This window comes from Dipodomys merriami, unplaced genomic scaffold (genome assembly GCF_024711535.1).
Source record: "Dipodomys merriami isolate MVZ:Mamm:240054 unplaced genomic scaffold, mDipMer1.0.p SCAF_12, whole genome shotgun sequence".
Taxonomy (NCBI): Eukaryota; Metazoa; Chordata; class Mammalia; order Rodentia; family Heteromyidae; genus Dipodomys; species Dipodomys merriami.
Genome location: NW_027202493.1, coordinates 46218537 through 46232790, shown reverse-complemented (window position 1 = coordinate 46232790; position 14254 = coordinate 46218537). Strand labels below are relative to the sequence as shown.

The 14254-nt window shown below is 47.2% G+C and overlaps 1 protein-coding gene across 1 annotated transcript in view; it reads right to left on the bottom strand.

Moving 5' to 3' along the window:
• Positions 1-14254, bottom strand: part of Csmd1 (CUB and Sushi multiple domains 1) — a 1029359-nt gene that overhangs the window by 351488 nt on the left and 663617 nt on the right. Inside the window, exon 6 of the mRNA XM_070015936.1 lies at positions 8946-9058. Coding sequence (XP_069872037.1) covers positions 8946-9058 — 113 coding nt within the window. The remainder of the gene's footprint in view (positions 1-8945; positions 9059-14254) is intronic.

Here is a 14254-nt window from a genome sequence, read left to right as displayed (position 1 = left end):
CCTGGATGAATCAAGAGACGTGCTTGACCCAGTGCAGCCACACACACCGTTTAATTTTCGCTCTTGAGAATCTAAAATGGATTCTTAAAATGGGATGAACTTTGAATCTGATGCTAAAGCTGGTAAGATTTATGGAAAGGAATTAGGAATTTATTCAGTGTCTCTAGGCAAGCAAAGACTGACCTGTCTGTCGCTCTGAACCGGAGGATGAGATGAAGGGCAGAGACCCTGTGAGACCGGCCCTGATGATAAAACGCAGCGTTCACTGAGTGCTTACCCCTGGATTGGCCATCTCCTAGGAGGGCACTGTGACCGGGACACAGGCCTCCCAAGTGAGGAAAAGCCATCTTCGAGAAGTGAAGTAAGTGCTCTGACACAAGGAGACAACACTGGCCAGCAATCCCAGACTGCCCCCACTGGAGGAGAGGGGAGGGGGGGGGAAGGGGAGGACAGGAGAGGAGAGGAGCGGGAAGAGCAGAGCGGGGAGCACCTTTGGAACCAGGCCATGGCAGAGGCCTCGGGCCCTGTGGCTGTCTTGGAACAGAGCCTCCAGAAGATGAGCTCACCTACCTAGCGCTTCTGCAGGTTTGGGGTTGGAGGTGGCTCCTTAGGGAAAGCCCGAAATCTTTCAGCCAGAAACCACCTTGGGCAAGCCTTTTAATGTTTGTACTCCAAGGAGGAGCTAGGCCCAGTGCTGTGCAGGTGGGCCTGTCAATGAGATTAGTCATGCTTGGGCCCTGGGGAGGGCACCCAGAGCCAGCCTCCCCCAGGAGCAACAACTTCATTAGGAAAACAAAGGGAGCCGCACAGACCTCAGTGAGGGGGCATTCCTTACTATTGCTTGTTTGAATAATATTCAGTCCTAAATTGACTTCACAAAGAAATGGAAAGGCAAAATAAATAAGTAATAAGTCCCAGATGAACTTAACATGGAATAAAATGCAAGGACCCAAGTGCTTACGATGAGTAATATTCTGAGTTCTGTTCGCTGAGACGTTACGTATCAAATAGTATCCAAAGTTACTTATTAAATAGCATAGCAGGTGTTTGCCAGTAAAACATTTTAACATTATTTTGAAATGTGTTCTACCACTGGTAAAGATAGGATAGAGTTTGTATACAATTGCAACCTTCTTCAGACAGGAGAGAGCTTTGAAATGCGTTTTTTCGAAAGGTGTCTTTGGCATGCATCCATCTGCATGTGTGTAGGTATTACAGCAAATAAACCCAGAGACAAATGCAAAATCTTGATCCAATGGAAAATATTCTATGAGAGCTTGTTGCCATTTAATTTATCGAGTTCCAGTGAGCCAAATTACTATTTCATGAAGCTAATATAATCACTAATATAATACTTAACACATTTCACTGACATGTGATGAGAAAGCTGCATTTCATGACCAGAACCAGACTTCACACCACACTGGCTCAGCCCCTAACTCCTCCATTCTTTATGTCCCTAGCATGGCATCTGACATTCCTCGCACAATTGTGCACAAGGTATCTGCTGCATCTTATTCACTCATGAGCATTGGGTGGGTGAAGGGCGGCATCATTCTAGGCACTGCGAAGCAAGAGCACATCCTGTCCCCAAAATGACCCTCCTTGTGGAGTGATCAAAATGCAGCCCATTTGCAGCATCGGGTGCTAGCGCTCAGCTATTAGGAGGAAAAGGCATTGTCTTCCTCGCATGGAATGTTTGCACTGTAGTTCTTTATTAGGACCTGTTTTCTCCAGAACCAGTTGTTCAGCTAGTATTTTCTAGGCATGACTTTCGGTTCGCTACAAATAAAGTTCCTGCTAAACTATCTATAAAACATTCTTTTTTTTTTCTGGAGGAATAAAGATGACACCATCAATCCTTTATATAACTAGACAAAAAGGAGATTTAATGAACAATCAACGAGTTGTGTTTTCTCTTTTTCCTTTTTATATATTTTCAGTCTCTGTCATTTAAGCTCTAAATAGTCAGAAAGCATGAAGGGCTTTGCCTTGTTCTCCTGTAAATTCTTGCTAAGAAAATTATATGAAACTGCGAGACTATAGGCTGCTCGGCCAGAACTAATAAGATGTAAATTAGTAACAAATCTGACATAAAGAGTAATCCCAGAATCATCAGAGTTAGGAATTTGTTTTACAAGAAATGATTTGAAACTGAATTTCCTGGACAAAGAAGCTTGCAAACCAAAGCCTTCGGTATTAACAGCCTTGACAAGACTCCAAATGGAGCAATGAACCTTATTAAGCAGAAGACAAACTTATCAAGACTGAAGCCGCAGATTTCAGAGCCAGTGGAGATCAGAGGCAGCATCTTCATAAAATCCAATGTTGTTAGTATCAAACAATGCAGACAACTTCACATTAGGGACATCTCAGAAAGCAGTTAAGTCGAAGAGTTTCCTAGGTAAATAATGCTGACAGCTATCTCCCTGCAACAATGGAATTTTCTCAGAATTCTATACAAAAATGAATGCCACTGTTGTGCAATCCGTTAGTACGTCTGTAATTAAAACTCTCTTGGGCTCTTCTAGGTGTCATTGAATGAATCAGTGATGAATTTGTGATGACAGAACCATTTACAAAAGGAATCTCTTACTGGAGGTGCAAAGTGCAGAAATTACTTATTTAATTGAATTACATTTTATTATTTTAACTCCTTCCAGTGGATTCCTTGTTCAAAAGCTTTCAATTTATTACAGTCATTTCAGCACAAAACTGACTTCATGCTGTGGGAATTCTTGTCAGGTAAGAAAACTGCACGCCACATGGGATTTTAAAAAATGCATGACCTGAGGAGCTTGTTTTGGTCTGTTTGTGTTTTGGTCTTGCTCTGTGATGGGGGCTGGGTCTGTCTGGAGGCTTGTCCTGAGCTCCTTACCCTCTGGCCTCAGCATCCCGAGGGCCCAGGGCTGGGAGTCTGTGCATACGCCACTTCTCCTGGACACTAACTGAAAATAAAAAAGCATATGCAGGATTGTACAAGTGCAGGCCTTGCCCATGGGCCGACTGCGGGGTTCAGCTGGGGTTCAGCTGTGAGGACGGGCACGCCCCGCCGCAGTGCAGACAGGAGGCTAGGCCGGGGCCCTGCGGCAGGTCCTGGGCGCCGCCGGGTGTAGACAGACTTGGATGACAGAAGGCAGAGCGGTGGTGACCCTGACACGCTGGGGTCGCCTTCCAGGGTACACTCAGAATGGACTCCCAGGAGCCACCCCAGTTTTCAGGGTGACAGTCACCTCTCCTGTGATTTGGGCCTCCTTCTAAGCTCCTGTGGGGGTGCTGCTCCTACACCTTGATCCCGGGCCCTCCTGCAAGGGCCCCTGACTGCAGCCTGCAGCTCCTGGGGCCTGGAGTGGCCTCCTTCATCCAGGACCGCTTTTGGCAAGCAGCTGCACCTCTCTAGGGGCATGGCCCGGCCAGGTGAGCCCCAGAACCAGAGGCCTGAGCCCTGAGGCCTGGGTGTGGCCCGGCCAGGTGAGCCCCAGAACTGGCCTGCGCCCTGAGGCCTAGGTGTGGCCTGGCCCAGGTGAGCCCCAGAACCGGAGGCCTGCGCCCTGAGGCCTGGGCTTAGCTGGGTCTGCGCACCCCCACATGCACGCTCTGCTCACATGTGCATGTCTGGCCTCAGCGGCGGGCAAAGGCCCTGAGAAACTGCCTTTCCAGGGTGGGTGCCCGTAGCTTGTTTGAAAACCTCATCCCGTGAGCTGCATGAGCTGCATAGAGATGCCTTCAGTCCTAAAGCGTGTGTTACCGGGCAGGGGTGGGGGGTGGGTAAACCACTTAGAAAGCAGCACAAAGCCTTGTGTGCTGACACAGATGACTGTACTTCCATTGGAAAGAGGAGAGGAGGGGAGGGAGGGAGAGGAGAGGAAGGAGGAGAGGGAGGGGGAGGGGAAGGAGGAGAGGGAGGAGGAGGGGGAGATGAAAGGTGGAGGGGGGAGGAGGGAGGGGAGTGGGAGAGGGAGGGAGGGAAGTGAACTTGGGTCAATAGACTGAGAATCCCAGAACAATTTCTAATTGTACATCACACAAATATATGCTATAGAAACACAGTGACCAAGAGAATACTACCCTCCGGTGAACTTTTTTTTTTCATTCTTCAAGCAAAAGAACTTAACATCTACCTGCTGCTGCCAAGAATTAATCTATTTGACATAACTGCAATCTACCATACAACTTCATTAAATCTCAGTATGCCAACGTCGACTGCATTTAGTAGTTTAGGGAATGGAAGGTTTGACTCTAAGTAGTTTTATAAAGAACGATAAGCACTTGCTGGGTGTTCATATTTTAAGCCACAACTTTTAAATAAATCACCGCACAAAAGCCCTTTGACTAAAATAAAAAATCTAGCATAAGCACTGACACTCGTTTATCCCATCAGTTTGCCGCTAGGTGGGATTTGTGCCGATTAGTGTTTGTAATGAATAGGTTGCCAGCTTCGCTCCCGCGGTGTGTTCTCTCCGGTCTCAACCAGCCACAGTCTCTAGTCTAAACAATTACTGCCGAAACTGGAGCAACTGAGACTTTGCTCGGAATGGATTTCCGCCTTGGATAAGAGGTCCTACTCTCCTGAAATGCCAAAAGCGGGGTGGGGCTTGGGGACGACCCATCCCATCCCTGTTGATTCCGCCTTCCCTTCACACAGGTAGGGAAGGGTCTGGGAAGACGGTGAGCCCGGCTGGGCGACGTGAACAGTCGACTATTTAACACGTCCCGAGCGGTGCCCGGCCAGGGTGCTTATGGGTTGGCTCTGGCTGTATGCTGGTTCAAACGCTGAGCTCCATGTGGAAATCACACACTTCACGCTCTCCTTCTGAAGCCCGGCCGTGCGTTGAAAATAAATGCAGTCAACGCTCACTGGGTTCCCACGGGGACCTAGAACCTTCCTCCATGAGGACCTAGAACCTTCCTCTTCCTTGCTAGGTCCCCAGGGGGGACCTAGAACCTTCCTCCTCCTTGCTGGGTACTCATAAAGACCCAGAATCTTCTTCCTCCTCACTGGGTCCCCTGAGGACCTAGAACCTTCCTCCATGAGGACCTAGAACCTTCCTCCACCTCACTGTCTCTGAGCTGTGCTTGCCCTGTCCCCACCTGCCCTTCCCTTGAACTTGACCTTCACCAACCATTGGCTCTTAGCACAGGCCTTCCCTTCAGGACGGCCCTTCCCGATCACCCTCTCCACCGTCTTCCCTTCTTGGGTAACAAATCCAGAGACAACCTCACTGAGATGGGGCAGCAGGGTGGCTGGAAGCCATTTGGGCAGCAGGAGATCGGGCCGCATTCCGAGGGGTCAGAGGCTGGGCCTGGCCCCTCTGCTGTCCAGGGGCCCTCCCTCTGGTGGGGCGGGGGCTCTCTCCACTGACACAGTCAGTGTGTCACGCCATGCGTGCGTCATCTTGCCTGGCCCCATTTGCAAGAAAACAAGGAAAATATGGAGCAGAGGTCCTTTGGGGTGGGGCAGTGGTTCAGGGATCACTGCCTTCACTGCACCGCACACAGCTGGAGCAGAGGACAGCCGTCTACTGATGATGGGCAGCTGTGGCCGTGTCCGGTGCCCCTCACAGGCATGGAGGGCCTGCCTGTGTCTGGCTTCCTCCACTCCTGTGTCTGGGAGGACTGCAGAGGTTGCTTGTTTCTTCATTTTTGCTGAGTCTTGCTGGTGTGAGTGCACGTCTCGCACTGTGGCTGGCGGTGGTGAACCCACGGTCCCCAGCTGTGCTGCACAGGTCCTTGGCACACATCCTCTGGCTCCTACCTGTGTTCACTCCCGGGGCACAGACCCGGTGCAGGGAAGGCCAGTGCCCGGCTCCACAGGACCTCAGAGACACGGGACTCACTGCACAAGAGCCGTGCGTGGAAATCCTGAGAGCTTAAACCCGGCCCGTCAGGCTGCTGGGGTCAGTGACCACCTCACCCAGCCCCGGAGGGGCTTGGCCCGGGTCACCACCCTTCCACATTTCCCGTGAGTCCACGAGGCAGACATTATTCATTTTATAAGCCAGGCACAGAGGCCACAGGGCGGGAAAGGCATGGCTCAAAATAGCTGTTTAATAAAAATAGAGGCCGGGAGCCAATAGCTTGGAACACACAGACGGATTTTATGATGTTTAATATGAAAAATATTGGAGTTGGGACTTGGCCTAAATCTCCTGTTTAGAGAGAGATGGAAGTAGATGGGGAAGAGAGCTCATGTGCGTCTGATTTCAGAGAATTCGTTAGGTGTAAACACTTTTTCTTGCAGAGGTTTAGTGATTTTAGGAAGGATTTAGAGAACTCGAGATTACAATGCTATGGTTTATTTATTTATTTTTGTCGGTTGTGGGGCTTGAACTCTGGGCCTGGGCGCTGTCCCTCAGCTCTTCAGCTCAAGGCTAGTGTTCTACCACTTGAGCCACAGAGCCACTTCCATTTTTCTGAGTGGTTACTTGGAGATAAGAGTTTCACAGACTTTCCTGCCTCAGCTGGCTTTGAACCACGATCCACAGATGTCAGCCTTCTGAGTAGCTAGGATGACAGGCGTGAGCCACCAGCACTGGCATATGGTTTATTTTGACTGAAGAATAAACTACGTGTGTCCATGGTACTGCTAGCCACCCTTGGTGACGGGGGTCAAGCGGGTATCCTGTAGGCAAAGCCCCCGAGCCTTCCCCAGGATTGATTGATTGATTGATTGATTGATTGAGTGGCCCCTGGGAGGAGTCTGAAAGCATGATGTCCTTCAGGTCTTCTACCAAGGTCAAGGGAACACTTTGGAGGTGTCAGGCTGGCTGGCAGAGAGAGGGGGCAGGGCCTGGGCTCCCGGGGATGGAACCCGAGGGGAGCTTCTCCATCCCAGGATCCAGGGACGCCAGACAGCAGGGAATGCAGACATTTCATCCCAATTCAAATCAGTCTGGGAATTGAAGCTTTCAATTACCCAAATGCATTTTTAATAACAGGAAAGTCTCCCTTTTGTATAAAGGTCCTCGTTTTAAATGAAAAGAAAAATCAATACTGATAGGGAACTATAACCTAAAAAGCAAGCTAATTATTTGTGTCAACATGGGCTTTAAAGGTGCTGTCTGGGCTGCCCTGGATTAAGGAGGCAGGGTGCTTCCGCTGAGACTGAAACATTACTACAAACACTTCCTGAAAGGATGATTTATTCGTGAAGGAAATCATACAATTTTTTTCTTGTGAAATCTGCTTTATAACTAGTCAGGTGAACCTGTGTAAACCTAGCAACCTTCACTTGCATGCCCATTTAGGAATAAAAAGGCTTCATGGCTGAAGATTCATATCCTTCAAAAATTCATCACGTAGGCATCCAACGTGTTCAGATGATGGATTCTCCTAACAGGGCCCTTATTTAATCATAATTAATGATGGAGGCAACACATAAAGCAAAGTGCTCCGCTGCGGGCAGACTGAGGAAGCGAAGCGTCCACGTGAAGCTCTCCGGACGCGCGCGGCAGACGCAGCCACGCCTTGCGTCCGGCTGTGCTAGCCACTTCCTGGACTGGACTGTTCTAAGAGAGGCTGTGTTTTAGGAAGAACTGCGCTGAGCACCTTTCCCTGTCAGTCGGCCTCGTGCCTGTCTTTGGCATGACTCGAATGAGAAGGAGAAGCCGGTTATTTCACAGAAAAAGGAATTGGGAGGCGGCAGTCAAAAACATAAAAAAGAGAACGAGAAGGACCCCTTCATGGTGTGACTGTTTACTTGACAAGAAGAGAATCCAGCTAGAAAGGAAGTCTTCTGTATGTTTGCAATGTCAGACATTTTCTCTGGAGACAAGGTGGGGTCTCAAGGAAGACAAGCCTGTTCCGGATGAGGGGCCCCACTGTCTCACAGGGACCCCAGTTCACCACCGTCATGTGACTGAGGAGCAGTGGCAGGCCACGCGCGTGTGCAGGAACACGCCTGCTCACCTGCTTGTGCAAATGGCCGGGAAGTGGCCGCGGCCCTCCAGAGACTACGAGAACAGAGGGGAGGAGCCCAGAACCTGGAAACGCGAGTCCCCTTCCTCTATGACAAAAACCAAGGAGCAAGACTCAGGGTTTTGGTTGAAGCATGTTTACAAAGTGGGGACAACACCATGTAGTAAAAGCGACTCACATTTCCACTACAGTTATTACTGTGGTTGTCTTACTGGTTGTCTGGAACACCGGCTGCATGTTTGTTCTCTGAGGTTGTGTTGAAAGTATCTGCAGTAGGTTTCCCCATCTCTACATGTTCCATTGGGATAAACACATCATGAGGATCTGTGCTTCCCAGAAAGGGGATTTAGAAGAGCGGTGGGTGCTGTCTGAGAGCCCCCCTCCCCCCACAGACTGCCTGCTCCTCCCTGCAGAGTCAGGATGCGCCGGGGCGTAATGAGCTTGGGAGGTGGTCTTTGCACAGCTGGGGAAGGTTCTGGCAGGGGCTCAGCCTACCCTACAATGTTTCCTCTTGCTCCCCATACCCTCAGGGTTGCTTACAGTCGTGCGACCTGTTGGCAGTCACAGACTCCATGTGTTCAGCTGCAGAACTCTTTAAGAGTCACTACAGGGTTGACATTGTTCAAAAAAGAAATGTACTCACTACCTGGCTTATGTCGCTGTAACCCCTCTGTACCTCACCTTTATACAGTGTGAAGAAGTTTTAGAACTGAAGGCAATATGATGCCTTTATATATTTCCCTGCAACTCCTCCACTGCTCCATTCCCAGCACGTGAATAAGGCATACAGAACACAGAACACTGTGGGTGCTTACTGGCTGGGAGCATGGCCATTAAAAGTGTTACCATAACTCAACCGCACATGGTCACAATGTGGAAGATTTGCTAATGAGGCGCCATATGGTACCTGTCTACCTTCCACAGTTAACTGTCCGTAAGACAGACAGAAGTCATTTTCCGGCTTACTTGTGTTTCTCTTTCCATTTTTGGCAGGATTCCGTTCTGCTGGCTCGTGCGGGCACACCTACCTTGGAACTGTGCGTTGAAGCCCTTCCGCCGATGGTTGCTGTCAGAGGTGAAGTGAAGCCGTAGCCAGTTCTTGCTGCTGATCACTGGGGAAGGGAGGTTCATGCCTGTGAGCCTGGAGAAGAGAGAGGAGAAAAAAATCTCTCTTGTAAATCAGCAGAGCAAATTTCCAACATCAAACCTGTGGGAAGATTGAATTAGCGACCTTCATCACTCCGAGGGGCTTAAAACAGAAGTATTATGTCAGATGCCTTCAAACACTTTGGGTAATTTTATCCTCATCCAAACACAAATGCATTTGTCCTTGCTAGCACGAAGGCTTTCAAAAGAACTTGACATTTTGCATATTTATTAATAGTGGATATAGGAAAAGGAATTATTTTGATCTCTTACTGGCCCTCCCCCATCTCCTAGGACTTTAATCACCATGAACCATTTCATAAAAGGAAAAGAAAAAGGCAAATAATAAAAATCTTCCTTTCTTTATGTGGGCACTTAGTGATTCTATTAATTTGAAGCACACTTAAGCAAACTGTTTATCATGCTTGAGAGCATGCCAGATTTCCAGCAATCTCTCTGCAGAATTCACCACCTGGGTCTTCCCAGGAGGGTAAAGAGAACAGCTTCTCTGAGATTGATGACAGCAACTGTCAAAGAGATTTGAAATGGAATAAAATTATGCTTTACTAAAGTAGTGTATTAATCTTTTAAAGTGAAGATACAATCAATCTCCGTTATGCTGTTTGGAAATACGCAGTCCACTCGACCACATTCAGTTTAATTGTCAGAAATGATTGCGTGTTTTACTTCTCGTTGGTGACATTCCTGAGGAAGAAGAGTTCTCTCAGATAATAAAAAGCCTGTGCTCCAGGAGTGCAGAGATATAGAGGGCCTGGCCAGAGAGATGGAGAACCACCGATGTCTGGCTGGTTGAATCCAGGCTGTAAGACCAGTAGACATAGTTTCTACACTATGAGCTGAAAGATGTTATGCAGATGTGCATGGAAAACTACCTAAGGCCTCTTTCAAATTCACACAGGGCATATGTACTAAAAGAATGCGGCCAAACCTCCTATCTTCAAGAGGGATTTTGAAGTAACAGGGACCTGTGAGCGTTTTATCAAGTAGGTAAATCATCGGTAGGACCTGGTGGACCACATGATCTCCGTGCCCTTTTCTTCCTGCTCAGGCTGGGTTTCTAATTCTTAAACTCAGGATCTGCTAGAAACTGATGGATCACATGGAACATGCCCCAGTTATTCCACCCAACAGCCAGTGACAGGCAGCTCAGCTTCCTGACTCTGGGCTGCTCAGTCTCCAGGGTCGTGTTTTGAAAATGTGCAGGATCCGTTCCGAGTCAAGAGCAAACCCCGACTGTAAGAAATGGCTGTGGCCTGTGAGGGAGCTGCATGCCCCCCAGAGCCTGGCTTGTGGAGCAGTGAGCGGTGGCCGCCACACCCGTACGCAGCTGACCCGGACGCACACTGCATCGCCGCTTCCTTCCAGGTGAGGTTATTTATACACTCAGTAGATCATATCCCTCTTTGGCTGTTCCGAGAATGTCCAAAAGAAAATTGAATTCTGGAGCTACAAAAAAATACCAGAGTCTCTCCAGCTCATGTTCACTTTCTTCTTGAACTTGTTATAACTGAAATCTAGGTCTAGGTGATGGTTGCTTGGAAAATAGGCACTTTCTGAATAAGAATGTTTTTAATCGTTCTGGTTGTGAACACTAGGCCCTACTATTTGCAGATGCGTACCCACATTTGTCATGATCGGAAACTAATATCCTCTTTACCCCATGTGTACCCCCACAAAATACTGGCTTTGTGTCAGTTAACAAACTTTTTCTTTAAAGACCAGGTAGTAAATATGTTTTTTGTATGGAATAAAAATGGTGAGTTTTGCCATTGTTCAAAGGCAGACACAAGATGTCTGGCGATGCTCGAGTAACACTTTATTTGTGGACACTCAAATCTGAATTTCATATAGCTTTTTTAAGGTAATTTTTTTCCTACCCAATTAAAAATATAAAACCCATTCTTACACCTAGCCCAAGCGTGATAGGAAAAAATTTGCACTGCTGCCAGGCAAAAGGAACTTTGCAAGCTATACCTCGCGATGGAGGGAAGCGGAAGTTTCATGAAGACCTGGCTTCTGCAGCGCCTCCTGTGGAATCAGGTGAGGGCATAAGGCATCCTCCAGGGCTACTGTCAAACTGTGTAGAGGCGTGTATGTGCCCAGGCTTTTGGGCTTGGCCTTGTGAGGTGGCAGATACTCACATCCTGGGCATGTGAGAGGACGGTGGTGAGTGGGACAAGGGAAGCGAAGAGTTTTCAGTGAGAGGCCTCAGGATCCTTGGAGCCCTGAGCTCTTCCTCCATTGACCTGGCACAGTGGCAGGCAGGGGGAGCTGACTTTATGGCCTTCCTTCTACATAAAGATGATACTACAAACGCAACTGTTCCTCCAATGCAAATGACCTAAAGGAAGGTTCTTACTAAACAAACCAGTGCACAAGAGTGGATTTAACCAAACTTCAGTGATTCTGATGAAAATTAGAGGCAAAACACTCAAACAAACTCTAGGATGGAAAGAAGAGCAATGGCCCCAGAGGTGACCTTGGGCTGTGATGGCCATTATGCCAAGAGGCTGGGCATATGTGCCACCATAACCCCTGTCTCAACATCAACTTTATCTCAATAAAATGACCAATAACACATAAAGGAAAACACTTATGCAATATTTTAATAAGTATATCCTACAAAAATACTTCAGCCTAGAAGGAAATGAAATCGGTAGGGTATTTCTGAGCCCTGTAGCTATCGAAACTCTTACAGAATCAGTGCAGTTCAGCTTAGATTCTTCTTGTGACTTCCAGAAATTAAATGTGCACTGTGGTCAGAGTGAGATTTCTCAGAAATCCTCAACAGTTCTCTTAAGTCTTCTGGATTTGATTTCCTAATAAAAATATATTCTCAAGAAAAGAAGCAAAAATGTCCAATAGACACATGAAGAAATGCTCAACATCTCTGGCTACAAAAGAAATGCAAATCAAAACAACACTGAAATTCCACCTCACCCCAGCTAGAATGGTCATTATTGACAAAAACAAACAACAGATGAGGGCAAGGACTTAGTCCAAAGGGAATGCTGCTACATTGTTGGTGGGGATATAAACTGGTTCAATCACTCTGGAAAGCAATATGGAGGTTCCTCAACAAACTAAACATAGATCTTCCCTATGATCCAGCAATCCCACTCCTGGGCATTTATACAATAGAACACCAACAAAGCCACACTAAAGCTACCAGCACAACCATGTTTACTGCAGCACTATTCACCATAGCCAAGATATAGAATCAGCCCAGATGAACCTCAGTGGATGAATGGATTAAGAAAATGTGGTATATAAATACAGTGGAATTTTACTCATCTGTAAGAAAGAATATTATGCCATTTATTAAAAAAATGGAAAGACCTGAAAAATGATGTTAAGTGGAGTAAGTCAAGTCCAGAGATATAAAAGATACATATTTCCCCTTATATGTGGAGGCCAGATTTAGCTTATAAAATTGTAAGGAAATACTTTGGGTGGTGTGCAAGTGTATAGAAATGTATTAACTGAAATAGGGTAGATTCAAGGGAGAACTGAAATAGTGTAATTCCTTAGAAAGACAAAGTCAAATTCAACAACATAAATAATAGAAAATGGGGACACGAAAGGGGTGAGTAGGGTCAAGGGGAAAAGGGTAGACTTATGAAGAGAAAAAGAGAGAAAATGCAGACAAGAATCCAATGTCTATCCTACAAAGTTAAGAAAATGAAGCGAAGGGGTGAGAAGGTTGACAGGGGTGACACTGATCAAGATGTGTTGTACTCATAAACTGCCTTATTAAATGGCAACTCTTTTATACCACTACTTAAAGATAATAAAAGTAGAGAATATGGCAATGGGCACAGAGATATATTATGGGGAAAATGGGGAACTGGCAAGAAGAATGAGTACAAGTGCAAAGCAGATCATTTTCAGCGGAAGAAAGACACAACTCCAGCTGTCAGCAAACTGTGTATCGGTTCACAGCGCACCAACCCCTCAAACATGTCTGCACACTGATTTAGGATGCACGGATACATTTCTATTCCCAGGCATAGAAGGGAACAAGACATTCCCTTTGGGAGTAACGAGCGGTCATTCAGTCCAGGACACTGCGTGGGACCCTGGAAGACAGGGGAAGAGGAAGGGAGGGCTTGGGAGGAACAGGGCAGGGGAAGCATCTTCCCGGGGGGATGCTCAACACGTTTTCTTTCTGGGTGGCTGGAACCAGGGCAGACAGCCCAGGGTCCGTGAACGGACTGCCTGTGCCATCCTCCAGTGCGGCTGCAAGAACGGCTCCTTCTCACTTCTTTCATGAATGCCAAATCCAGCCACTTACATGACTGGCAGATTCATTTTCCTTCAAAGGATCCAACGAGGTTTTGCTTCTGGTCAGGGTAAAAATAAATGCAGGACTCAGAGGGAAACTTAAGGGTAAGATGGCCTGCTCTGAGCCAAAATAGAGCGGGCCAGTCTGTTCCACTTTCTCCAAATAGTTTCACCATGATTTTTAGGGTTCTATTTATAATCTGCTCATGACTTTTCCCCCGACCTAACCTCTCTCAGCCTCCCCGTTCCCTTCTGTGAGGTGGGGAAGGAACATTTTATCACAGCCTGCCTCACCGGTGACTCATGCATTTCACTTACGTAATGTGAGAAATATAGAGTCAACTTATTGAGATAATTTCCTAAAATGCATTTGGAAGTGCTTAGGGCTTTGGAAATTGCTCTGAGTACTTCTGACGAGAACCCAGATTTCTAATGTTTTCAGAAAATCATCCCAATGATTGCTCGGGGAGGGGTGTCTCTGTAGTTAAAGCTCTCTGTGATGATTAGGAGCCGGAAAGCATTGGTAATATTAGGACAGACTTTGCATTGTCTTTTCTTCCGAAGGAGAGTGGAGGTTTTAAGGGACCCCTGGCTTTGCAGAGGTGCTTGCTTGTCGGCTTGGGGAGAAAGTGACGGGGAGGGGGAGGGTGGCCATTTTCCTGCTCGCTCACACAGGCACCCAAGATGATCACCTGGCAGTATCTCACATGACCATGTTTGGTCAAAGTCAGTAGAACAAGCTGGCCAGATAGATGATTCCTGACCTGTGGTGTTTGGCTGGCGTTATTATTATTATTATTATTATTATTATTATTATTATTATTATTATTATTATTTTTGGTACTGGGGATTGAACCCAGGACGTTGCGCTTGCTAGGCAAGCACT